The sequence below is a fragment of the Lucilia sericata genome, unplaced genomic scaffold, assembly GCF_015586225.1.
Source record: "Lucilia sericata isolate MDLA Ls3-8-SP2 unplaced genomic scaffold, ASM1558622v1 Contig000056F_arrow, whole genome shotgun sequence".
In the NCBI taxonomy this organism is placed as follows: domain Eukaryota; kingdom Metazoa; phylum Arthropoda; class Insecta; order Diptera; family Calliphoridae; genus Lucilia; species Lucilia sericata.
Genome location: NW_023994092.1, coordinates 357491 through 384705, shown reverse-complemented (window position 1 = coordinate 384705; position 27215 = coordinate 357491). Strand labels below are relative to the sequence as shown.

General features: G+C 30.8%; 1 protein-coding gene across 2 annotated transcripts in view; it reads left to right on the top strand.

Moving 5' to 3' along the window:
• The window catches only part of LOC119616088 (Down syndrome cell adhesion molecule-like protein 1), a 351308-nt gene that overhangs the window by 302576 nt on the left and 21517 nt on the right, over window positions 1–27215 (top strand). For both annotated transcript variants that reach the window (XM_037972250.1, XM_037972251.1), the window contains one exon: window positions 13608–14228. In XM_037972250.1, the coding sequence (XP_037828178.1) occupies window positions 13608–14228 (621 nt within the window). The remainder of the gene's footprint in view (window positions 1–13607; window positions 14229–27215) is intronic.

Sequence of the window (27215 nt, the reverse complement as noted above, 5' to 3'; positions counted from 1 at the left end):
ACTGTCATCAAGAACACACCCATTTGTGGTCGATTGGCCAGTGGACCGCACAACACATTACAGGGAAAAATCATACTTCATCAGCACTGTTCGTATGTGCAACAAACTTCTTGCACCCCGTCACTTTCGATGTGAAAAGGTTTCAATCAAATGTCCACAAACACTACTTCCTATATCCTCCCTCCCACAACCTATTTTCCTTGTTCCAACACAATGTACTGCATGAGTAGGGGTCATACCCTGAGTGCTGGTCCAAGAAAAAAAAATACGTCTAAATGAAGCTAAAATTCAATATAGATGCTTTATTATATAAACTATATTTTATTACTTGTTTTAATTTTGCACTTGGAAACAAATAAACTTAAACACAAAGTTCTAGTTTTTATCAAATCATGGACGCGTTTTAAAATTCCATATTTTAACTTTCACAGTGGGGAGAGTATTATAGGTTTATGAAGTTGTTTGAAACGGTTAGATATAAATTTCCTATATTTCCCGGGAAAAGAGGATTCAATTTGAAATTTCCCGAGATCCCAGGAATTCCCGCCAATAATAAATTATTAAATTTTTAGAATATATCCGCCAGTTAGATATGAACAAAAAATAAAAAAAACATGTATGGTGAGAAAAAGCCTGAAAAAATTCTGTGGGAATGGTGTTTATTCCCTATACCGTTATAGTGGGGATGGTATTATGAATTTGCGCTGTTTGCAATGAAAAGAAATATTGGCCCTATACCCACTGAAAAGTTTACCCTTCAGCTCTGTCTGTTTGTACGTCTATGAAAACATGCCCATCAAATTACAGATGCCAGTTTTGAAGATTATTTACTCCACTTTTACCCCAAGGACGAACTCTATTGAAAATGGTTGATATGGATCCATGCTCAATTACAATTACTTGTAATTGAGCAATAACCAATTATAATTATTTGTATTTGTAATTTAAGTTTTGCCAATTTCATTTACTTGTAATGTGTAATTGACCAATAACAAATTACAATTATTTGTAATTGTAATTGAAGTTTTGCCAATTACAATTACTTATAATCGTAATTGAAGTTTACCAATTACTTGTAATCTTAATTGAAATTTTTCAATTACAATTACTTGTAATTGTAATTTAGGTATTACATGTAATTGTAATTAGTACAGTTTCAATCACAATTACTTCAAATGAAATTGTTAAACGTTGTCCGTCCGTGTAAACCTTCTAATTAAATTACATACATAATTCATATAAATATTAATAGGGTATTACATGGTCGACCATGAGCGACTATAATTTTTTACTTACTAAATTAATTTGAGGCTGAAATTTTTCTAACTATTTTTTTTTTATTTCATTCATTACACTCGACTGATTATTATTATGCCGTCTAATTCCAACTTAATTTTCAATTCTTTTTGGTTTAAATTTTAAATTTCTGTCTCCATAAATTAGTGTTAAAACAACAACAATTTACTCACATCGGTACAAAAACCTAAAATTAAATTGAAATTGTAAGACTAGATAGAATTCCACCACGTAAACTGCTTCTTTTTCTTTTATTATTCTTGTTGTTTTTGTATTCGATATATGTATAAGTTTTTGGTGTAACATTTTCCCAACAGAAATACAAATATGCACAAGTATAAGACCATAATCAGAGCAGAACTTTTTTCTATGATTTTTGCCAAAAACTTTTATTCGCAACTCGTAGAAACATGAATATTATAAATGAATGTGAGATACATATACCCAGCAAATCGACAGAGAGTCAATGCATCCAAAAATAACAGTAATTTCCACTAACGTCAAACCACCTGGTTAGACTCGGATGTACTCCTGGAAGCAAGGGTGAAGGTAATAGCCACTTTAGTGTTCTCTTTGTAATCCAGAGACTTAAAAAACAAACATAAGCTGTTTGTCGTATCTATGTAATCTATAGGGTGACGATTGATTTCCCCGTAGGACAAGTACATGTTAAAATAGCTAGTCAACACCAGTAGGTGGCTAGGGGTAACCCTAAGTGGTAGGTTAAATAGGTAGTTCGTTACTGTCCGACCGAACTGCTGGGTAAATACAGACATTTTTATATATACAGACATCTTTAGTTCCATACACAATATCGTTATTCTATTTGGTTGGTTGCCTTTAACTTGGTAACAAATTTACTATATATGCACTCACGTACATATATTAAGTTGGCCTCTTAGATAGGATGTTAATGAATATTTTCAACGCTGAAATACAGAGAGATTATAGAGCTAAAATATAATTTAACAATTCTATTTTTGGGTCTTTAAGTCTAAAACATACATTAGCCTTCGATAGCTATTATAATTAAAGATTTTCTTACTTTGATACATTCCCTTTTTGTGAGAAAAGTTTTCTTCTTCTTATTCGAACCCTCCTAATATTAATAATAACTACAGTGAATTGTAAAACAGGTACAATAAATAAGTATAAACATATTCAAAGATTTAAAAAGTCGAATACATAATTCCATTTGTTTTTCTTGTAACTCTTACTTATTATATATATTACATATTATGATTTATCGAAGTAGACTTATAAAATGTTGGACTAAATTTTAAATAAAGATCATATCAAAATTACACACACTTGCAAAAGATATGATAAAATATAAGAACTATAGTTTAACGTCGGACTTATTCAATCATATCACAGTGGTTTAGAAATTATACGGTAACGTCTAAACGGCCCGATTCGAAAGAATTTAACATGCGCAAAGAGGAAATATTGCCGAGTTTTTAATTTGAACCTCATGGACCCACCAGGGTGCAGACAGGAATTTCCAATGTAGCACATCTCTGGTATATTTATTTTTTTTAAACAATCCAATTTCTTTGTTTGTATTCCGATTTTACTATGGAAAACCTCGTCCTATCTTTTATAGCATATATTGGCATTTGGAAATGAAATTTTAAATATTTTTAAATCCTGCATTGACACCTTAGGACTAGCTTTCTGACTATATTTTTGTAACCTATAGGTTGCCAATTGACTTCTTCCTAGGACATGACCATGTTAAAAGTGCTAGTCACCTAGCTAGCTGGGTAGCTAGTGGTGACTCTAAGTAATAGATTAGATAACTAGTTAGTGACTGGTATAAAACCAACAAACTTTTAATTTTCACTGTACATCTTAGTCGCTTGCTATTTTATGGTATTGCACACGACATAACTTTTGCCAAATTTTTTAAAAATAGATTAATGCACCTGACAAATAGATTATTGCATTTGAGCTTATATTTACTACTTTTTTGTATATTTTTTGTCTTTATACCAAAAATCCAATTTGATTCTCTGTTTCCTTTCAATGTTAAACAGACAACAAGACGTGTTAAATTGTTAAATTTCTTCCTTAGTAAATTTTAAAAACAATATAACACTTTTTATGGAAATAATACAAAAGTTTACTTATATCCTTAAATTGCACAGGCCAACAATGAAAAAACTTTTTTAATAATTTCTTGATCATGAAGATTACACATACCGTTTTACTCAAAAATCATGTTGGCTACCATTACCGTTAAAACAAACTGACCGTTATTTTATAATAATTTAAAATATTTTTTTCCTCATAAGATTTCATTTCAGTCGAATCATCTAGTGACAAATTTCTTATTTGTTTTCAAAATTTTGAATCATTCCCATTTTCTATACCCACCATCAAAAAAGATGGGGGGTATATTGATTTTGTCATTCCGTTTGTACCAAATCGAAATATTGGTCATAGACCGATAAAAGTATATATATTCTGGGTTCTTATTAAATTCTAAGACGATCTAGCCATGTCCGTCCGTCCGTCTGTTGAAATCACGATAGGGCCCACACGGGAGAAGTAGACAGTTGAAATTTTCCACAAATATTCTCTATTGCTAAGGTTTGTTTGTTCATATGAGCCAAAATCTTTCTACCAAATTTCTTGAGGATCGGTCTATAATTGATCCTACTCCCCATATACGGTCCCCTTCAGAAAATTACTTTAACACTCATTATTGGCCCCAAAATGCAAGTATAGCGATGAAATTCGACATAAATATGTTTCATATGAGCCAAAATTTTTTACCAAATTTTTTGAGGATCGGTCCATAATTGACCCTACCCCCCATATAAGGTCCCCTTCAGAAAATGACTTTAACACTCATTACAAGCCTAAACATTCGAGTATAGCAATGAAATTTGGTATAAGTAAATTTCATATGAGTCAAAATCTTTCTACCAAAATTTTTTGAGGATCGGCCCATAATTGACTCTTCCCCCCATATAAGGTTCCTTTCTGAAAATGACTTTAACGCTCATTAATGACTTAAAAATAAGAATATAGTGACGAAAATCCACACACATAAGTTTTATGCGAGTCAAAATCTCTTTACCAAATTTAGTGAGGATCGATCCATAATTGACCCTACCGCCCATGCAAGGTCCCCTTCAGAAAATGACTTTATCGCTCATTACTGACTTAAAAATACGAATATAGCAATAAAATTTTACATAATTAAGTTCCTCGCGAGCTTAAATCTCTCTACCAACTTTTATGTGGATTGGTCCATAATTGACCCTACCTCCATATAAGGAATATTCAATGTAAACAAGTTTTATATGAACCAAAATCGGTCTACAAAAAGTTATGAAGATAGATCAATAATTGACCATACCCCTCATATAAGGTCCTCTTTAGAAAATTTGATGGGGAGGATTCAGAAAATTACTAGAACAGCGATGAAAATCGACATAAAAAAGTATATACTTAGGAACATAATTCTTCATTCCGAATTTAATGAGAACTGATCTATAACTGACCCTAGCCCCTATTAAAGGTTCCCTTTAGGAAAGAGTTTTGGTTATTAAAACACAAGTTCTATACAAAACGAAATCTATGTACAAAATTTTATGAGTATCGGTTCATAATTGATGCATATAAAGGTCCTCTTCAGAAAATTACTCATACGCTCGCGGTTTAAAAATTGAACCGAAATATATTGTTTTTAAAAATGAATATTTTGTTAGTTCAAAAGAGCTCGGTCCATAATTGACTTAAGCCATATTCCAAATATCACCCTAATATTTATAGGGGAGCATTCCTTCTACGGATACGGTTTGATGGTGGGTATATGAGATTCGGCACAGCCGAATTTAACACTCTCACTTGATGTTCTTGAAGAGTTGCTTATTGAACATTAAATTTACATGTTTGAATGGATTATAATTTTCAAATCCAAAATAAATGTACCCCTAAAGTTTGTTATAACTAACTCTGATTATCTGTATGAAATATTTGATTTGAACTAATGCATGTAGCTAAATATTTATCCATTTATATTTGCGTATTTTGTATATGAGAGGTTGTTGTAAGTGCATCGTAATATATACACAGTCATGTAATAATGCAATTTTCACATCAAATAAAACTTTGTTATTTCAATATAAACATAAACAAAACTAAACAAATTATTAAATTATTCCAGAGTTGGAAAATGAGAAAGATTTTATTGCAATACCAAAAAAGATAATTTATCTTTTAGTGATAAACTGGCTTTTTAAAGTAGGGGATTAGGGTTAATTGTGAAGTTTCATAGCTTTAATCACTTTAAATAGCAGTTTTATCAAGATCCTCTGATGAAGGGTTTAAATTCGTCTACTACTTTTATATTTAAACCTGCTACTTACAGTCTCTAAACTATAGTGAAAATTAACAGGTTAGAGTGCTATATTCGGCTATACCGAATCTTTACTACCCTCCAACAACAAGCTAAAAAAATCAAGTCGAATTTTACTCCAATAGATTTATATAGGAGCTATTACCAATTACGGGCCTATCCGGAAAAAATTTCCGGATATGTTGTACACAAAACATATTTGTGTCAAATTTTATCAAGATAGTTTTAGATGCAATGAAATATGTGCGTTTAAGTGATTTTCGGAAGTGGACCTTATATAGGAGCTACTAATTACGGGCCCACCCGGAAAAAATTTCGTAGAGTAATTCATATGGGAAATTCTCTTTTTAATTTAGATTTTGGGGTTAAAAAAAAATGATGAAATTTTTTTAATAGCACATCAACGATATTTTGTGTGGACGTTGTCTAACATCCTAGAAGTACAATTATCTTTGGCAAAAGCCGCCAAAGTTTTAGCAATTTAGAGATAACAGTTTAAAAAAATTCCCAAAAATACGTTTTTACATTAAACTCGAAAATATATACGAAGGACCCAAAATACAAATTAATTTAACCTAAATATTTTAAATATTCGTGGATAAATTCCCTTTTTAAGAGTTTTTTTCAACCTCTTCCAAAAATATTTTTTTAAAAAACTAAGTACACATATTTTTATAGACTTTTTAACACGATGAATTAATACATTAATTTACAATCATTAACTAAAAAAAATATGCATTTATATTTGATAGATTAAAAATTATGAGGTTTTAATTTATTTATGCATCAAACGGCTTATAGATTTTGCTATAGACCTCATTAATAGCAACCTAAAAGAATATAATTTTATTAATTTTAATTAGCGGGAAGGGTGTGTTCCACAAATTTTTCTTAAAAGAAAAACACTGCGGTTTCTGCACACAAAAACTTTGATGCAAATATTTTTGTGGTTAGCCAATAACTGCTTGTTTATAATTATCTTCTGCTTCCATTTCTGAATTTAAATGAGTAAATAATATAAAAACCGTTAAAATGAAAATAAATATATAGTTTGGAAATGAATTTCATACACATGACCGAACTTTTTTCAATGCATTTAATACAAAATCGTCCTTTTTTCTAACGGCTTATCGATTTTGGTATAAGCATCATTGTCAGCTACCGATTAGCGTTAAGTTTTACTAATTTTAATTAGCAGTTTAGGTGTGCTTCGTCGATTTATCTTGTAAACCAAAAAACACCGCGTTTTCCTCTAAAGAGAAATTTTGATGAAATATATTTGTTATATTGATTTTCATATAAACATCATTGTCAGCTACCGGTTGATGTATAATGTCCCCAATTTAAATTAGCGGCTTAGGTGTGCTTCATCGATTTATGTTGTGAAAGAAACCCCGCGTATTCAGTCCACGAAAGGCCTTGATTAAATTTTTTTGAGGCAAACCAATTCTTTTTATATAAAGATTTGTTACTGATAAAATTAAGAATTTAAAATTTGTTTATAATTCAAAAATTCGTTAAAGTAAAATATGAAAAATTCGCAATTTTTTTGTATTCGTTCTAACATCTTTGCATGCTAATATTTTATCGCGGCTTTATGATTTCAACATGTAAAATTTAAAAGTATTTCGATCACGCGATATTTTGGGTATATTGAAGTTACGCTGTAAGTGTGCGATAAAGCCCTTTTTCGAAACTTTCACGTTTGTTTTTCCAATATTTAAGCTTCTCCCGCAGTGATACCTTCTAGAGCACATTTTGGAGATATACATCAAACGACGCGTAATTACAATGTCTACTTTTTCTCATTTATATATTTTGCATAACCGAAGAGCCGCAAATATTGTATCCAAAAAACTGCAAATTTTGTAAAATTGTATAAGTTTGGTTTCAAAACATTGCGACCACGCAACTCTTTACTTATAAATGGCACAACAATTAAATATGCACTATAGTCATTCAACAAGTGTATACAGCTTACATAACAAAATTGACTTTCTAAGTTGTAAGCCGCACTCATAATATCAAAAATTTGTAAAAAAAATCTACTTGGTTTCAATCACATTTTTGAGAAATTTTAACTTTGAGTATTTATTTCTCCAACATGGAACTACTCTCGACCACAAAATTTTATGGACGTATTCTTTCAAGTCTTGTGAATAAAAATTCGTCATCACTTAATTTTAAAAATATTAAACGAAAGAAATATTTAATGCATAAAGTTGATTTCTTAAAAACTAAAACAAAAAAAGAATTTCCCATATATAGGCAAAACATATTTTTTCGAATTTTATTAAGATAGATTTATTTGACAATGAAATATGTGCATTTAAGTGATTTTGGGAAGTGGGCCTTATATGGGAACTATGACCATTTAAGGGCCTATCCGGAAAAAAGTTTCGCAGAGTAATTCATATTTAGACAAAACATATTTGTGACCAATTTTATCAAGCTAGTTTTATTTGACAATGAAATATGTGCGTTTAAGTGATTTTCGGAAATGGGCCTTATATGGGAGGTATGACCAATAAAGGACCGATCCGAAAAAAATTTGGTAGAATGATTTGTATGTACACAAAACATATTAAACTTGAATTTTACCACAATAGCTTTATTTATGAATGATATATGTGGGTTTAGGTGATTTTCAGACCTTATAAGGGAGCTATGACCAATTGTGGACCGACAGACAATTTTGTGTTGATACCCATATATATATTTGAGGAAGTTATTAACGATAAACTAATTTCCGGGAATATATACCTTTGTATGGGGACTATGGGAAATATTGGATCAATTGTCATGAGTTTGAACATACTTGATCCCTGGCAGAAAAAAAATAGTATGTGACAAAGTTCATCGAAATATATTTGGTAGTTTTTGAGAAAACTACTTAAGAATTGAAAAAAAGCGTAATTATTTCGAGGTATTGTGAAATTTTTATTCAATACTTTTAACGTTGTGAACCGATTGCTGATTTTCAATACCAAACTGCTTAGAATAATAACAAATATTTTTGGTGAATTTGGTTGATTTCCATTTCTTAGTTTTAACGTGAGCGTGTTTTACACAGACATATGCACATAGCTAAATCGACTCAGAATTTCACAAGGACTCAGAATATATGTATATACTTTGTTGAGTCTAAGATGAAATTTCTTGGTGTTACACACGGACTGACAAACTTATATATACCCTCAATCACTACTGACGGTGGTGGAGAGTATAAAAATGTTTATTTTTTTTTTATATATAGGCTATATAGGCAAAATTCACAAAACTTATACTCATAAATGTCAAATAGCTTAATATATAAAAAAATTGTTAATGAACAATTTATTTTTTATTTCAAAATTTTATTTTTTTTTTTTTTTTGTGTTCAATAAAAAATAAAAAATTTTGATATTTGTATATAAATAATGTGGATCATTCTACTAAAAGTTGATTTACTTGAAATTTCCTGATTGTACCATTCTGAATTTTTGTATATTTTGTTCAGTACATTATAAGCTATTTTTAATGAAGGAATAAATGAAATTGAAGATAGCATTTCTAAGATATCTTTAACTTAAGGATATTTTTATACCCTACACCACTTTAGTGGGGAGGGTATATTGGGTTTGTGCAGATGTTTGTAACGCACAATAATATTGGTCATATACCCACCTTAAAGTATTTATAATTTTAAAGATAATTCAATGAAATTTGGTACATGATCTTCTATTGTCCCAAGGACGAAGCCTATTGAAAATGGTTAAGATCGGTTCATTATTTCACCTAGCCCCCATACAACTGAACCCCTGAATAGGGCTTGTAAACTTTGTAATCAAATTAAAGGTCGCAATTTTGATGATAATTCAATGAAATTTGGATCATGATCTTCTATAGTACCGGAGATAAAGCCTATTGAAAATGGTTAATATCGGTCCATTATTTCACCTAGCCCCATACAACTGAACCTCTGAATAGGGCTTGTAAACCTTGTAAACCAACTACAGGTCGCAATTTGAAAAAATTCAATGACATTTGGCACATGATCTTTTATGGCACCGGAGACAAAGCTTATTGAAAATGGTTAACATCGGCCCATTACTTCACCTAGCCCCCATACAGCTGAACCCCTGAATAGGGCTTGTAAACCTTGTAATCAAACTACAGGTCGCAATTTTGAAGATAATTCAATGAAATTTGGCACATAATTTTCTATGGTACCGGAGACAAAGCCTATTGAAAATGGTTAACATCGGTCCATTATTTCACCTAGCCCCCAACCCGACGAATAGGGCTTTTAAATTCATAATTATGATTAATATACTCGTATCTCAGTAGTGTACTTGTGCGCTTTAAATACAAAAATATGTATTTTTTTTGAGATGCGTCTTAAAAAAACTTTGATACTCCCCATTAAACGTGTAACTCAAGAACCATTTTTTCTGAGTCGGTCTAATAATGTACATAATGTAAATATATTTAAAGTAATAGTATGTATTTGTGTGTAACATAAATAACTAACTAATGCTCAATGTCAATCATTTTGTTGAAAAGGATTATGTTAAAAAAAATGAAAATTATACAAAATAACTGCAGTGCATGTTTTTCAATATGGTTGAATCAGACTCTATTTGTGTGTAATAGACCTGAGCTTAAAAAATAGATCTCGTTTGAAAAAGTCTTACATTAATAAATAATAAGTAGTATACATACTGGAAAAACTTACATTGAAAAGTAATGAGATAAAAAGCTAATAATAACACATTTCATTGCTTACCCATTGGTATTATAACACATTATTTTAACACGGCGATGTCTTTGCGGGCAAGTACTAATAAGGCTTGCTTACAAATAGGGAGTTGAACAAATACTTACTAATCCTATTTAAGTAGTTCTGTTATTTTTTAAATAAAAAGATCCAGCGAGAATACGAACCTAGAACTTCGTTTTTGTTAGTCAATTGTTGTCAAATAATGGTTTGACACACAAATGCAATTTTGTTTTATTTTTGTGTAAATGCCAGTTGTTAAAAAAATTTCCCGCATAAACTTCTTTAAGTGTTTGAAGATTTTAATATTCTGAAGAAAAAATTGGGAAACCTAAGCAGAATAATAATATATTTTTTATGCACAGGCCTAATTATATAAGTATAATGAAAACACACACATATATATTTTAAATGTTGCTGGATTTTATATAAGTAACATTTGTGGCATAACTTAAATGTCGGGAAAAATTTGAAACAATTTTCTATAAATGTTTATTTATTATTCATTTAAGTCTCTTCCTAGTTCCTTGCTAGCTTGCATATGTAGTATATATTTTAAAATAATGGCATCTATGATATGATATTGACAATCGTGAAAAGAAGTCATCAATTTTAATTGAAACCGTTACATTGAATTGATGTAAGAACTTAATGCGATTTATTTGTGGAAGATTTTTAAATTCAACAAAATTTTAATATATAACATTTTATACCATTTTTCGTCATTCCGTTTGTAACACATTGATATATTCTTCTAAGACCCATGAAAGTATATATATATATTCTGGGTCCTTATTAAATTCTAAGACGATCTAGCCTTGTCCGGCCGTCTGTCTTTCTGTTGAAATAAAATTGGCAACATCCGTCCACAATTTCGCCTAGCCCCCATGTAAGTCCCCCTTCAGCAAATTAATTAATAGCTCATAACTGGCTAAGAGAAGCATCAATAGCTGTGAAATTCGTCACAAACATGTTTTATGGGAATTTAAATCTCTTCATAAGATTTTATAAGGATCGGTTCATAAATAATCCTACCCCCCCATATAAGGTCCCCTTCAGAAAATGACTTTAAGGCTGACTCAAAAATGTGAGTACAGCGGTAAAATTCTACATAAACAAGTTTTGTGAGAGTCAAAAGCTCTCTCTCAAATTTTATAAGGATCGGTCCTTAATTAACCCTATCCCCCTTGTAAGGTCCGCTTCAGAAAATGACTTTAACGCTCATGACTAGCTTAAAACTGCGAGAAATTCGACATAACCAATTTTCGTATTAGCCAAAATCTCTACTAAATTTTATGAGGATCAGTCTATAATTGACCCTAACCTCCTATAAGGTCCCCTTCAGAAAATGACTTTAATGCTCATTACAAGTTTTGTGCTAGCCAAAAACTCTTTATCAAATTTTATGGGGATCGGTCTATAACTAACCTCCATATAAGGTCTCCCTCAGATAGTGACTGTAATGCTCGTTACTGGCTTTAACGCTCAAATACGAATACAGCGATGAAATTTCACATAAACAAGTTTTGTATAAGCCCCTACTCTAAGCCCCTATTAAGGTCCCCATTAGAAAATTACTTTAAAGCTCATTACAGGCTCAAAAATGCGACATAAACAATATTTGTATGAACAAAAATCGTTCTAAATTTTAGAAGTATCAATCCATAATTGACTTATAGGGGGGTCAGTATAAAGGCGCTTTTATCACTCATTACTGGCATTAAAATACGAGCAGATATATGCAATTCAACATAAACAAGTTTTATGGGAACTGAAATCTTCCTACCGACATTGATGAAGATGGATCGTAAATGACCACTTCAGTAAAATTACTTTAAATCTCATTAATTGCTTAAAATTATGACTTAGGCGATGAAATTCGAATAAACAACTTCTTTACGAACATAATTTATGTATAAAAGTTTGTAAAAATCGGTCTATAATTGACCATTATATAAGATTCTCTCCAGAAAATCACTTTAGCGGTCATGTATGGCTCAAAAGTTCTTCCAAATTACGGTAGTTTTATAGGAACTGAAATTTTTCAACTGAATTTGGTGAGGATCGGTGATAACTAAACCCCCATTATCGGTTTCCTTCAGAAAATTACTTTAGACCTCATGGCTGAATTAAAGATACGAGTACAGCGGCATTAGTAACAAATATACAAAAATTATTGTATAAACCGACGAGGATAGGTCCACAATTGACTCTACCCGCCATATAACCACTCTTACAAAAAAACAGTTTATCGTTATAAATATTGGATCAAACAAAATTAATATTTTTAATTCGGAAGAGCACGGTCCATGCTTAAGCCCTTCTTAAAGGCACTCTTCCAAATAATTCATATTAATATCGACACAACATAGATCGATAATATCAATGTTTATATATGGTTGATTTGATGGTGGGTATATAAGATTCGGCATGGCCGAATATAACACTCTTACTTGTCTAACTCTTAACGTAACTTTCAGTTAAAAACATATATATTAACATTTGCCAGAAAAATTATATTAGTTGCACAACTAGTTAAAGAACGCATGTTTATAGTCTAAAACGTTCCATTTTAATGTTAGGACGAATATGATTTTGTTCGAAATTATTCCCCTCGAAACAAGTTCCGACTGACTTGTTCCTTTTTCTAATTTTTGTTAGAAATACTTCAGAATCACAACAATTTTCAGAACGATATCACCGAAGTAATTCTGTTTGCGACCATTTTATAACTTGTTAATTTTGAACCAATTCTACAATTTTGTCTGGGTTGTATAAAATGTTCGAGTTTATTTTAATTTCTGCCAATAAAATACATTCTATGTATGTATATTGCTGTATTATGTACATGTGTATAAGAAATTCTATGTATGTATATTGCTATATTATGTACATGTGTATAACAAATATTTACAGTTTAACTAAACCGCAAATATTTTATCACAAATTCGTAAGTGGCTGCATATAAATGTGCACCATTTTTTATCTTATTTAATTATTTGGTATTTAAACATTTAAATGTGTTTTTTTATTATTATTTGTTGAAATTAATTCACTCCAAAAATGCACTCACTTCTTGCAAATGCACAAATCTGGTTGTTGTTTCGTTGTATTCGTATTTGGTTTACTTTTGTTTTTTTGTTGTTGAATTTAATGGATTTTATGTGAATTTAATTTTAGGGTCATCAATGCATTATCCAACGTCCGAAAATAATTACACAAATTCAAATAGTATATCGGCCAGTATTGGTAGTAATCAGGATACACTGTGGCGCATGAAAATGTCAGCAGCTGCTGCACATGTAGCTGCCTCTATGCAACAGCAACAGCAGCAACAACAGTTGCAACATCAACATCCGGCAACACAAATTTATATTGAAAGACCACCATCTGCATTCAGTAGCTGTGGTGGTGGCAGTGATCCGCTAACCCAGTATGTTGTCGATTATGTCGGATATCCGGTGCCACCACCGCCGCATATAACATCGGTGGCAGCATCCGGCAGTCAACACAGTTTTCAAAGTGGCAGCCACAATGCGTCAAGTATAGCAACCACCACCTCAAACTCGACCACCTCCAGCTCAACGGGTAGCAGTAATAGTAACCAAAAATATGAAAAGAAAATCCCCGAATCAACATCATCATCATCACCATCACCATCCCAACAACAAAAACAACAGCAGCAAAATCATCATCACCAGCCACCACAACCCACCCAACGATATGGCACATTGAAAAAATCCAAACATCATACGCAGCAACATACATCTGCAACAGCAACAACAGCGGACCAACAATTGGGTGAGTAGAATGCTGACAAAAAAATCAGAATCACAAAAAAATACGAATTTTAAATCCGAAAACTAAAGAAACATTCTTTTGTTTTTAAAATGTTGCAACTTGCAACTTAAAAAAATAAATAAATTGAAATTTATATGAAGACCTCTTGATGGCAATATCACAATATTGAGAAATATACTTGTACAAGTAGTTGCCTTTTTTATAGCCATTCTGTCCATACAATGCACTCACAGAAATAATGTTAATATTTTTTAACGATGCAAGCAATTTGACTATACCCAGAGTGCTTCGCTACCCTAAAAACAATATAAACAAGTAAGAAATTATAGTCGGGCGAGGCCGACCATATAATACCCTACACCTGTTACAAAAATGAAATGTGATTTTCTTTTCATAATAAAGCACTTAAGTTGAATTGCACCTTGCCTTGAATTATACTTAAGCCATTTATTGTTGAATAAAATTGTGGACATTTAAGTAAAATTTTTAAGGGGGATTGGTATAGGGGCTATGGTCAAATGAGACCCTATGATTATAAAATTCATGAGAGTCATCAAGGCTAGTACACAACTTGGTTTTGCAGCTTTTTGTCGAGATGCGAGTATATTAAACATAATTATAAATTTAAAATCTCTATTTGTCGGGTTCAGTTGTATGGGGTCTAGGTGAAATAATGGACCGATGTTAACCATTTTCAGTAGGCTTTGTCTCCGGTACCATAGAAGATCATCTGCCAAATTTCATTGAATTATCTTCAAAATTGCGACCTGTAGTTTGATTACAAGGTTTACAAGCCCTATTCGGGGGTTCAGTTGTATGGGGGCTAGGTGAAATAATGGACCGATATTAACCATTTTCAATAGGCTTCGTCCCTAGAACAATAGAAGATCATGTGCCAAATTTCATTGGATTATCTTCAAAATTGCGACCTGTAGTTTGATTACAAGGTTTACATGGACGGACAGACGGACGGACATAGCTAAATCGACTCAGAAAATAATTCTAAGCCGATTGGTATACTTTAAGGTGGGTATAGGACCAATATTATTGTGCGTTACAAACATCAGCACAAATCCAATATACCCTCTCCACTAAAGTGGTGTAAGGTATAATAAAAACATCCTTTTCGATTTTTCATATCTAAATTTTAATGGGGAAAACCCATTCCCACTGTGTAAATTTCAAGAAACTCGGTCCAGCCGATTAGCAGTTTAGAAACTTCAAACAAACACACACTATAGGAAGAATCTAATTACAGCTATTATAAACTATCTTTAATTGATTCTGTAATATTCGTTATATGACGGGGATTAGTTATAAATAGTTTAAGATCCATTTTCGGTACTTTGTTGTTTTTGATTATATCTTTGGAGATTTAATGAAATTATATTTTTGAGTGTGTGTTTTTAATGCAATCAAAGTTCATCTGTGCAAGTGTATTTTCGTATATTTTTGGGAATGTGTAAGTTGTTACACTATACCCAGCTGATTTACAGGGTGTTAATGTATCCCGATCAGATATATTTTTTGAAATGTCTATTTTTATTCCCTCCACCACCATCAGTGCTAATAGAGGGTATATTCAAGTTCGTCATTCCGTGTCTTATGAAATTCTGAGTCGATTTAGTTATGTCTGTCCGTCTGTCTGCCTCAAACACGCTCACTTTAAAACTAGGCAAATGAAATCAGCCAAGTTCACTGAAAATATTCACTATTCTCCTAAGCAGTTTGGTACTGCAAATCAGCCAAATTGGTCCACAACATAAAAAGTTATGAGTAAAAATTTCAGACTACCTCAAAAAATTAAGTTTTTTCCTAATTCTTGATTAGTTTTCTCAGAAACTACTAAAGATAATTCGATGAATTTTGGCACAGGTTATTTTCTTTGCCCAGCGATTAAATATCGATTCAAAATTTCCCATAGCTCCCATACAAAGGTACATATTTTAGGACATAGAAAAAATAGCAAAAATATCTGTCAAAATATCTATCACCGCAAAATTTCGAACATACATATATACATATATATATATAATATGAACAGAAATATACATAGATCTGTTTAGATCCCTTATTGGCCATAGCTCCCATATAAGGTCCACTTTCGAAAAACACTTAAATTCACATAACTAATTAAGAAATATAGACATTGGAATAACATTCGACATAAATATTCGGATCGGTCCATAATTGGTCACAGTTCCCATACAAGAATCACTTCCGAAAATCACTTAAATGCAAATATCTTATTTTCGGGCATATATATGTTTCGTGTATATGTATATGACTCTACCAATTTTTTTTTTTTTTGGATCGGTCCATAATTGGTCATATCTGTCATATAAGATCCATTTCAGAAAATCGCATATTTCATTGATAAAGATATCGGAATGAAATTCCGCATAAATAAAGAAATGTACATGAGAATATAAGAAATCTTAAAAGTAAAAAATTTAGGATCAATCCCGTAATTGGTCATAGCTCTCATATAAGGTCCACATACTTATATTTCATTAAAATATAAGTACAGTGTCCGACATAAGTATTGTAATTTAATGTATTATAAAACAAACATCATCCAAAATACACGTACCAGGTCTTGTATTTTGGATCGTTTTTCTGTTGAAAAATTAAATTTATTGGGTTGTTGCCCCATTTTGGTGGTACTAGCATGCAAATTCTGCTCTACAATTGAAGAGTAGACCTTCTAGTCTATAATTACTTTAATAAATTTTAACGATAACAGAGCAACTTGGGTTCTTTACAGTTGGTTTTAAGTTAGATAATTCCAAGGCTTCTCTAAGCTTTGGCCATACCATTTGCGGACCATCTGATCCAATAATATTATATTTGTTCTCATCGCTGTAAATAACCTCCTTTCAAAATCCAATATCCTTACTTATGAGCCTATTTGCGGAGTCAAGACACTTGCCATCTATTACTTTCGATATGAGCGGTTTCCACCTTGGTACACAGAAAAAACTAAAAATATGTTTCAATTATCAAAATAATTGTATCAAGCAAGTTTTGCACCTATAACCAAAATGATGATATCAATTATCAAATTTGTAAAAAAATTAAAAAAATACTTTTTTTTCCAAATAACGAATTAATCAGAACAATTAATATCAATAATTGAGACAAAATTTAAAATTGATTAATTCATTAATTGTATAAATTAAATATTTAATAAAAATAAAATCTAATTTTTATTAATTTATTAATCAAATGAATTAGTTTGTTTGGTAGAAAATGTATTAAAAACCAATTAAGTTGATGATTAAACAATCAAATTATTAACCGATTACTCACAATGTTAAAGGAATGCTTGACCTTTAACAATGCTTTGAGCATTTACAAAAAATATCACTTTATTATCAAATTTGAACATATAAAGTGTTTTATAAAATGTCAGGAAACTTGAATATTATATGCCTAAAATCGTATTGACTATTTAAGAATTATAAACATTGTTAGCATAAGAAATCAAAATAAAATATTTAAAAAAAGTTAAAATAGAAAAGTTGGCCAGAAAATTTTTTTCAATCAATTAAAAAACTAATTGAATCAATTAAAAATTTAATCAAATTTGTAAACTTAGGTTTTAAACAACGAGATAATTAAGACAAATAAAAAATTGCTTAAATTATAACTAAAGAAAGAGAAAAACATGTTAATTGAAAATAAACTACTGATAATTTTTTTTTGTGTACTTGACCATGTAAATTATTGCTCCCTGGTAATCTGCGAAAAAGTTTGTCAATAATTTTTATTCACAGGACTGTCCTGAGTTCGTTGTTAATTTTGGAGCTGATAGATGAAGGTTCCTTCGGTATTTCCTCAGTACTTCTCTGTCATTCTGTATTGACAGCAGTTTTCGACGACTTGTAATGACAAAATATATTGTCGGCGGGAATCTTTCAAACATTTCCTATATGTATTGCCTTCATTAAAGAGATATAAATTTATTTTTAATCTGAATTGATCACCTCTTTGAACATTTTAAGCGCTTACACAAGAAGGATTTACAACATAATTATGCAATTTTCCAAAAAAAATTATAATGTTAAATATTCCATATAACCATTACCTGTATATTAAGTTAATTAAACACGTGTTAAAGAATTCCAAAAAGTTCTTAGAAAAAATTCGAATTAGAAATTTAAATTTAAAAGGTCCATTAATTAGTTATGACAATTACTAAATGATTTATAAAGCAATTAATTCTAATGATAGCACCATCATCACAGAAGCAAAATTTAAACTTTCACGATTTATTAAATACGCATCTAGAAATAATTAGAATGGTTTTGATAAAAAGTAACTTACAAGTGGAGGGTATTTAAGAATCGGTGTAGCCGAATATAGCACTCTGACTTGTTTGGACTAGAATTATCATATACTTTGACTATTTAATATATTTGATACTCTTATCCAAACCCTAGACCAGTTTTATGTTGATCGGGTGCCCCGTAACTGGCTCAACCACATACTAAGGAACAGATGGATAAGCTGCGAGATGTACGATATAACTATCAGGAAAAAGGCATTTTGTCACCTTTACTCAGGGTTACCACGATTAATAGCCTTCTAAGGACCCTAACCGAGAAAGGACTTAGACCTGTCTGCTATGCAGAATATGTCGTAATACTTTTAAAGGGAAAGGATCGAAATTACTTGTGTAGAAGAGCTGAGGAGGCTCTGAATACGGCCTTGAGCTGGGCTCAACCGAGAGGCCTCAATGTTAACCCGGCAAAAACGGAAATCTGTCTTTCACAAGAAAGAAAAAATTTTCTACGTATACTGAACCTTGCTTCCTGGGAAAGAAGATACCAGTGACAGAAAAAGTTAAGTACTTAGGTGTATTTCTCGACCGGAAATTAAAATGGAGACACCACATAGAGGAGGCGGCGCACAGTGGTATAGGAAAAAAAAAAGAGGGAAATAATTCGGTAACTTCTAAACGGTTAATCCGATTTTAATGAAATTTGGTGTGCACAAAGAGGAGGTGTTGTCGAGTTTAGGTTTTGAATTTGGACCTTATAGGCCAACCAGGGGCCCGGCGGGGGGTCATCAAATTAGGACACCTCGGCTATGTTAAATTTTTAAAACGATCCTATTTCTTCATTTGAGTTCCGATTTAAAAAAAATTTCGTATATAGAATCTCCTCATCGAGCACTATAAAAAATGTCGTCGTAGCAGTAAATTATCTCTTATAGTTTAGGAGATATTCGCATTTGAATATTAAAATTTTAAAATTTTTACCGTCCTTACTTTAGTTTTTTTGATAATAGCAGGTCCAAATATTTCCGATTTTCGCCATTTTTTTTTATTTGCTTAACAACAAGTTTATATACCAAGCAGTGAAAGAATTATGTAAAAATCATGACTGAGTCCAAAGTTATAGGCATTTAAATTTAAAAAATTAAAAAAAGGCGATTTTTTGTCATTTTTTTGGGAAAAAAGTATCTTTTTCTTTTTAAGTTATCTAAAAAGTTTCTAAGAAGATGTATATAGAATTTATACTTTTTGGAAAGCTGACTTTACATAAAATACGATAAATGAAACAAAACCTAAAAATTTTTGATACCGAGGGGACCAGGTCCATCCAAAAAAACCCTATTTTTTATGGAAAATTAAATTTTGAGCAAAAATTCTCAAATCGCATAGTCGATATCAAATTATAGTGACCTGTTTTATATGACCCAATAAGTTCTTAATCATTTTGTAACGGGTTTCGATAACCCCGCCCCTGGTATGGATATAATAGGCAAAAAACCAAAAAATCCCATTTTTGGGATTTTTTAAAACTTTTTTGGGAATTCCGGGATTTCTAATAAGAAAATTCGAAATTTTGATTTAATTTTGGATTTTAAGTAAAAAAATCTACCTAACTGTAAAATTTCATCAAAAAATATTCATAAATAAAATTTTTATTGCAATTTGAAAAATTTTTATCTTCGCAAAAACTGAATAAAAAACATTTTTTAATTTTTTTTAAAAAAAGTATTCCGCGAATTTTTTAATTTTCAAAAATTATATACAGTTTTGAAAAATAGACAAAATTACCTTTCCATTGATATATAACATGCCTACCTAATGTTTTTTAAGTGACAAATTAATTAGGGAAAACTCAACATCTTTTAGAAAATTTGCCTAGCACTATTATTTTCATCCATAAGGTTAACTCTTAAATTTGTTACATATATGGATGAAAATAATAGTGCTAGGTAAATTTTCTAAAAGATGTTGAGTTTTCCTTAATTAATTTGTCACTTAAAAAACATTAGGTAGGCATGTTATATATCAATGGAAAGGTAATTTTGTCTATTTTTCAAAACTGTATATAATTTTTGAAAATTAAAAAATTCGCGGAATACTTTTTTTAAAAAAAAATTAAAAAATGTTTTTTATTCAGTTTTTGCGAAGATACAAATTTTTCAAATTGCAATAAAAATTTTATTTATGAATATTTTTTGATGAAATTTTACAGTTAGGTAGACTTTTTTACTTAAAATCCAAAATTAAATCAAAATTTCGAATTTTCTTATTAGAAATCCCGGAATTCCCAAAAAAGTTTTAAAAAATCCCAAAAATGGGATTTTTTAGTTTTTTGCCTATTATATCCATACCAGGGGCGGGGTTATCGAAACCCGTTACAAAATGATTAAGAACTTATTGGGTCATATAAAACAGGTCACTATAATTTGATATCGACTATGCGATTTGAGAATTTTTGCTCAAAATTTAATTTTCCATAAAAAATAGGGTTTTTTTGGATGGACCTGGTCCCCTCGGTATCAAAAATTTTTAGGTTTTGTTTCATTTATCGTATTTTATGTAAAGTCAGCTTTCCAAAAAGTATAAATTCTATATACATCTTCTTAGAAACTTTTTAGATAACTTAAAAAGAAAAAGATACTTTTTTCCCAAAAAAATGACAAAAAATCGCCTTTTTTTAATTTTTTAAATTTAAATGCCTATAACTTTGGACTCAGTCATGATTTTTACATAATTCTTTCACTGCTTGGTATATAAACTTGTTGTTAAGCAAATAAAAAAAAATGGCGAAAATCGGAAATATTTGGACCTGCTATTATCAAAAAAACTAAAGTAAGGACGGTAAAAATTTTAAAATTTTAATATTCAAATGCGAATATCTCCTAAACTATAAGAGATAATTTACTGCTACGACGACATTTTTTATAGTGCTCGATGAGGAGATTCTATATACGAAATTTTTTTTAAATCGGAACTCAAATGAAGAAATAGGATCGTTTTAAAAATTTAACATAGCCGAGGTGTCCTAATTTGAGGACCCCCCGCCGGGCCCCTGGTTGGCCAATAAGGTCCAAATTCAAAACCTAAACTCGACAACACCTCCTCTTTGTGCATACCAAATTTCATTAAAATCGGATTAACCGTTTAGAAGTTACCGAATTATTTCCCTCTTTTTTTTTTCCTATACCACTGTGCGGCGCTTACAGCCGAACGGCTCTTTACTTTAGGCGAACTGGCCAAAAGCGGTTATAGGACACGTCATCAATGTATACTGGACAGACACATTGGAAGGTTATACACAATCATTGGACGTGCCTGATCGTATACCAGACACAGTACATATATATCGGAAACTTTGAAATGCTGATCCCAGATAGAATGTCTTGGTCAAGCGGAACATTAGACAAAGTGGGCTGGGGTTCTATATTGAAGACCCAGAAACAGAAATATACCACCGTTTACCAAATGATAACACAAGCTTCCAGGCAGAAGTACGAGCAATAACGGAATGCGTAAATTGGATTAGAATAAATATGGCGCCCACAGCGCTTAATATATTTACCGACAGTAAGAAGGCAATTAGGATATCAGGCGATAGAACTAAATCTAAGACCGTATTGGATTGTAAGAAAGCTTTAACTGAATACTCTCCCAGAGGTAAGGTTCACATCATATGGGTACCAGCCCACTCGGGAGTAGTCGGTAACGAAAGGGCGAATGTAATAGCTTTGAAGGTAAGGGAGCTCGAGGCAGTTAACCTGACAAACGCAAAACCATTCGACGCAACAAAAGCTGAACTAAAAATATGAGTGAGAGAATCCCATAAGGCCTCTCGAAATAATGAAACAGTGGGTAGAACCACGAAGATCCTATGGGGTGACCCTGATGAGAGCAAGACGAAAAATCTCCTCAAAATGAGCAAGTCTGAAGTTAATATGATGGTACGTATTCTGAGTGGACACACAGGATTACGAACACATCTATGCAAAATTGGACGTGCGGATTCAGACGAATGTAGAGCATGTGGAGAGGGCAGTGAAACTCTGGAGCACTTTCTTTGCCACTGCCAGGCATTCATCGAAGTTAGATCCAAATGTCTTGGAAGTGATGTTATTCTGGGAATAACATTCCCGACTAACACTGATTAGAAGATTTTTAGGAATTACGTTCAGGAAACTGAGTTGCTGAACACTGAAAAATAATTCATTCAGTTCCTTTTTTCATGATAAGGTGCGCACAACAGGCCCGATAGTGGCCTAGGTGAATTTCTTCGGATTTGATGTAGTATACATCCTCTTATCACCCTACCTACCTAATATAAATATTTGTAATTTAAAGAGTTTCAGACCGGTATATAGCAGGGTACATTTATAAATATGCGCAAATATTTTTATTTATATGTACATATGCATACGTATACATATGTATGGACGTATGTATGTATTTATTAAACATTTATTTCCTTATGGTTTTTGATTTTGTTTATTATTATTTTTCATATTTTAACGCATACGAAAATATTTGCTGAGTTGCGAAATTTTAATTGGAAAGCCGGCATATTTTTCAAGTTGTATTTTTTTTTCTTTTGCATGATTCGTGTAACATTTAATATTTTGATCTGCCACAGAATATAAAACATTGCCCACTATTAATTTCCACTATGAAGAAAAAAATTACGTATAAAATTTATGATAAAAACCCTTGGTTTTGTATAGTCAGTGGAGTTGAGAGATTATATTTAATGCGAATTATCAAAAAATCCAACACAAAAACCGTAAATGCTTTAATTTTGTTTAAACAATATTGTATGAAAGATTTTTTTTGCTACAAAATTATATTTTGAATTAATTAAAAAATAGTGAAAATTGAAACGTTTTAATATTATTTATTTACATCTCAATTTGTATAAAAAGGACTATTACGAAAATGCCTGAAAATCATGGAACTGTTAATTTTACTTTGAGAAATATTAAATTTAAATAAATAAACAAAACTTACAAAAAATCATTGAAGTTTGAGATGATCACAGTCTCATTCCATATATTTTTATACCCTACGCCACCATAGTGGGGAGGGTGTTATACGTTTGTGCTGATGTTTGTAACGCACAAAAATATTGGTCCTATTGGTCCCACCTTAAAGTATACCGATCTACTCAGAATCACTTTCTGTGTCGATTAAGCCATGTCCGTCCGTCTGTCCGGCTGGCTATCCATGTAAACCTTGTGCGCAAGGTTCAGGTCGCACTTTTCAAGATATTTTGATGAAATTTGGACCATACGTGTTTTTCGACGAAGCCTATTGAAAATGGTTGAAATCGGTCCATTATTTCACCTAGCCCCCATACAACACTACCCCCCGGAAAGGGCTTTTGAATTCATAATTATGTTAAATATTGTAGTATCTCTACAAAAATCAGCAAAACTTAGTTCTATATACGTCTTAATAATACTACCAATTTTCATAATTATCGGACTTTATTTGACCCTAGCCCCCATACAAAGTCCTCTTCAAATATAACAGATCTAAAGCATAAAGTTTAAAAAATCCTTTTGTCTCTATTATTTGTTTATAGTTATTTTTATACCCTTCACCAGATTATAAATAAGTTTGTTATTTACAAATTTCGAAAAACCTATGATTTTTCCACAATTTTGGTAATTGAAAAGTAATGAGTTATGAATATAAAAAAACGCTTTTAACTGCTTCTTCATTATCATTTTAACTCATTACTTTGACACAGTGATGACATTGGAGGCAAGTACTTACCACACTCGCTGACAAATAACTACTGAAATAAGTACTTACGAATAGTGGATTAAAAAGATATTTTGTTTTAATTATTTTATTGTGACTCAAGAAATGGCTTTTACGCAGAAAAACTATTTTCTTTCTGTGTGTGTAAACAACAGTTGCTAAAGCGGTAAAACTCAAAATAAAGTTCTTACGTATTTAATTACATGTAAGTTATTATAAGAGTACTTAAAAGTATGCAAACGTTATTTTTACTGGGTAACTTTCTTTTCATTTGATATAAATGTTGTTTAAAATTTTTCTTTTATATTTTTGAAATTTTATGAAAATATGTATGTATAGTGAAGAGTACACAATATTCGGCATAACCCAATTTATCAATGTTTCATGTTTTATTTGGAATTCTTTGTTTTATAATATTTTTATCGACCGCAAAATTGCAATATGAATTTCAATAAAAAGGACTAAAAAATATACTATCTTTTTTCAATATTTTTTTATTGTCTACATAAGTAAACAGTTTTAAAATAAATGGTTTCTCTATCATTTTTAAATGTGAAGTTTTTTTTTTTTTTTGTTTCCGATTTCACACTTGAATGAAAAACTAAAAAAACAGAAAAGATCAAACAACAAAAAACAATAATCTGACAAGAATATTTATTTTTTTTCGGTATGTATGCATGAAGAAATGGAAATAGTTAAAGGACATTGAAATAGTAGAATTTAAAATACAAAATGCCAGAAATATATTGAACAGTATATACATACATACATACATATGTATGTATTTAGAGTGCGTATATCTCTTCAATACATGCATAAATATAAATGCATGAATGGTTGATTATATTTGCAACAGTGTTGCCAAAATAGTTTTTATATTGAAGGATTTATTATGATCATAAACTATTTGTGTTAATAGGATGTCTGATAACTTTATATAAAAAACACTTTAGGTTTTAAGTTTCGTGTATAAAACTGAATTCATTTTAATAGTAATAAAATTTATAAAACATTTACGGAAATTGTTTTTGTTTACTTTAACCCATTACCGCTTACACTTGGTAACTGCAATAAATACATTCTTTTAATATCAACATTAATACATATTAGCTATAAAGGCTTAAAATTATTTGTAAATTCTTAATTATTTTGTGTCGTATTTTTAATAAGTATGCACAAAAAGATTAAATTTATGTTAAAATATTATTATTAACTTTTTCCACTATATTATTTAATATTCACTTAATAAAAGCTTTAGAGAAACTGAACTCAAATCCCCACTACTTATACTCATAGCACTCTGCTTCCAAAAACAAAGTTGATAACTCATTTTAACATGCAACATATGTATAAAGATTTTCTTAAAGGTTGGAGTAGAACCACTAGATTTCATTTCTAAAGCCTTATTTATAAAAAAAGAAGTAATTTATTTATTTATCTCTTCTGAGACTATCTATCTCCCTTTGAAAAATCGCAGATTCGTTTTAATTTTTCTCGAAATTCCACCACTGTGTGCCAGTAAATTGCAACAAAATAATAAATTCAAATCAAAATCTCAAAGAAACACACAAAGAAGAATGCAATGAAAAATAAACACAAACACAACTAAAAACTAAACCAACAAAAGTAAAGAACAACAAAACAAATACCAACAATACAAAAACAAGAAAAGAACATGAGTAAACAAGGAATAAACTAACAAATATTTGGATGAAACTAAAAATGAATATAAATATTTGTTACTTTTTGTTTTGTTTCTATTTGTGATTATTTTCGATTGTTTAATGATGGCTGTCTTCTTATTATATCCTAAGATTATCTGATTCATAATAATAACTTACTAGCTATACCCAGGTGGCTTTGCTACACTATAATTAATATAAATAAAACACTTTACGATTTTTGAAAATTCCAACACTAACAATTTTCCAGATATGCGGTTTTTTGTATTTTTTTGTTTGAGAATTCTAGATCTATTAGTTTCTTACTCCCAAATGTTCACAAGGATGTTAAAGTTCCTCGTACAAAATTTAATTATTATTGCTTTTACTAATTTCCTAGACAAAATAGTTTTTCTATTTAATTTATATGGGGCGTAGTACCCCCCTAAAATGTAGTCCGTCAAATTATTACCCAAATGTTAACATTAATGTGAAAGTAGTTCGTGCCAGATTTTAGAATTTAGCTTTAAATCAGATATACGCAATTTTGTGTTTAATTCATATGGAAGGTGCCAAGATCCCCTTAAGCAAGTCCGCCCATTAAGATTCTTAAGATTCTAACTGTAATAGTTTACCAGATAATCGCATTTTAGTATTTAATTCCTATGGGAAAAGCCAAGCCCCCTATTGGTAATGCGCCCATTTTTTGACGTAAACATTCATGATGATACTAAAATTCGAGAACTCAAGCTGTTATACATATATTCTTAAATATACTAATTAAAGATTTTCTTTATATGGGAGGTGCCACGCATCACTGTAGCTAGGCCCACACCGAAAATATAGACATATTTGATAAATCCATATGAAAAACGCAGGTTTTGTAATTTAAAACAAGTAAGAGTGCTATATTCGGCTGTGCCGAATCTTATATACCCACCATCAAATCATGTGTCTTAAATTTCAGGTGAATTTCAGAAAGTGGACCTATACTATAACAACCGATGTTTTTGCTATTACAATTTAATCATTTATTGGATTTTTTCTAAACTGATTTATCATATACACTTATTTTATCATATTTAATAATTTTTTACCGATCCTCAAAAAATTTGACAATTAGAATTAAGTTCCTATAAAACTTATTTATGTCAAATTTCATTGCTTTCTATCATTTTTCGTTGCTATTCTTTAATGTCGAAGCAAGTTATTGTTATGGGCGTTAAAGTTATGAGGGGACCTTATATGGGGGGTAGAATTAATTATGGACCTCTTAATATTTGGCAG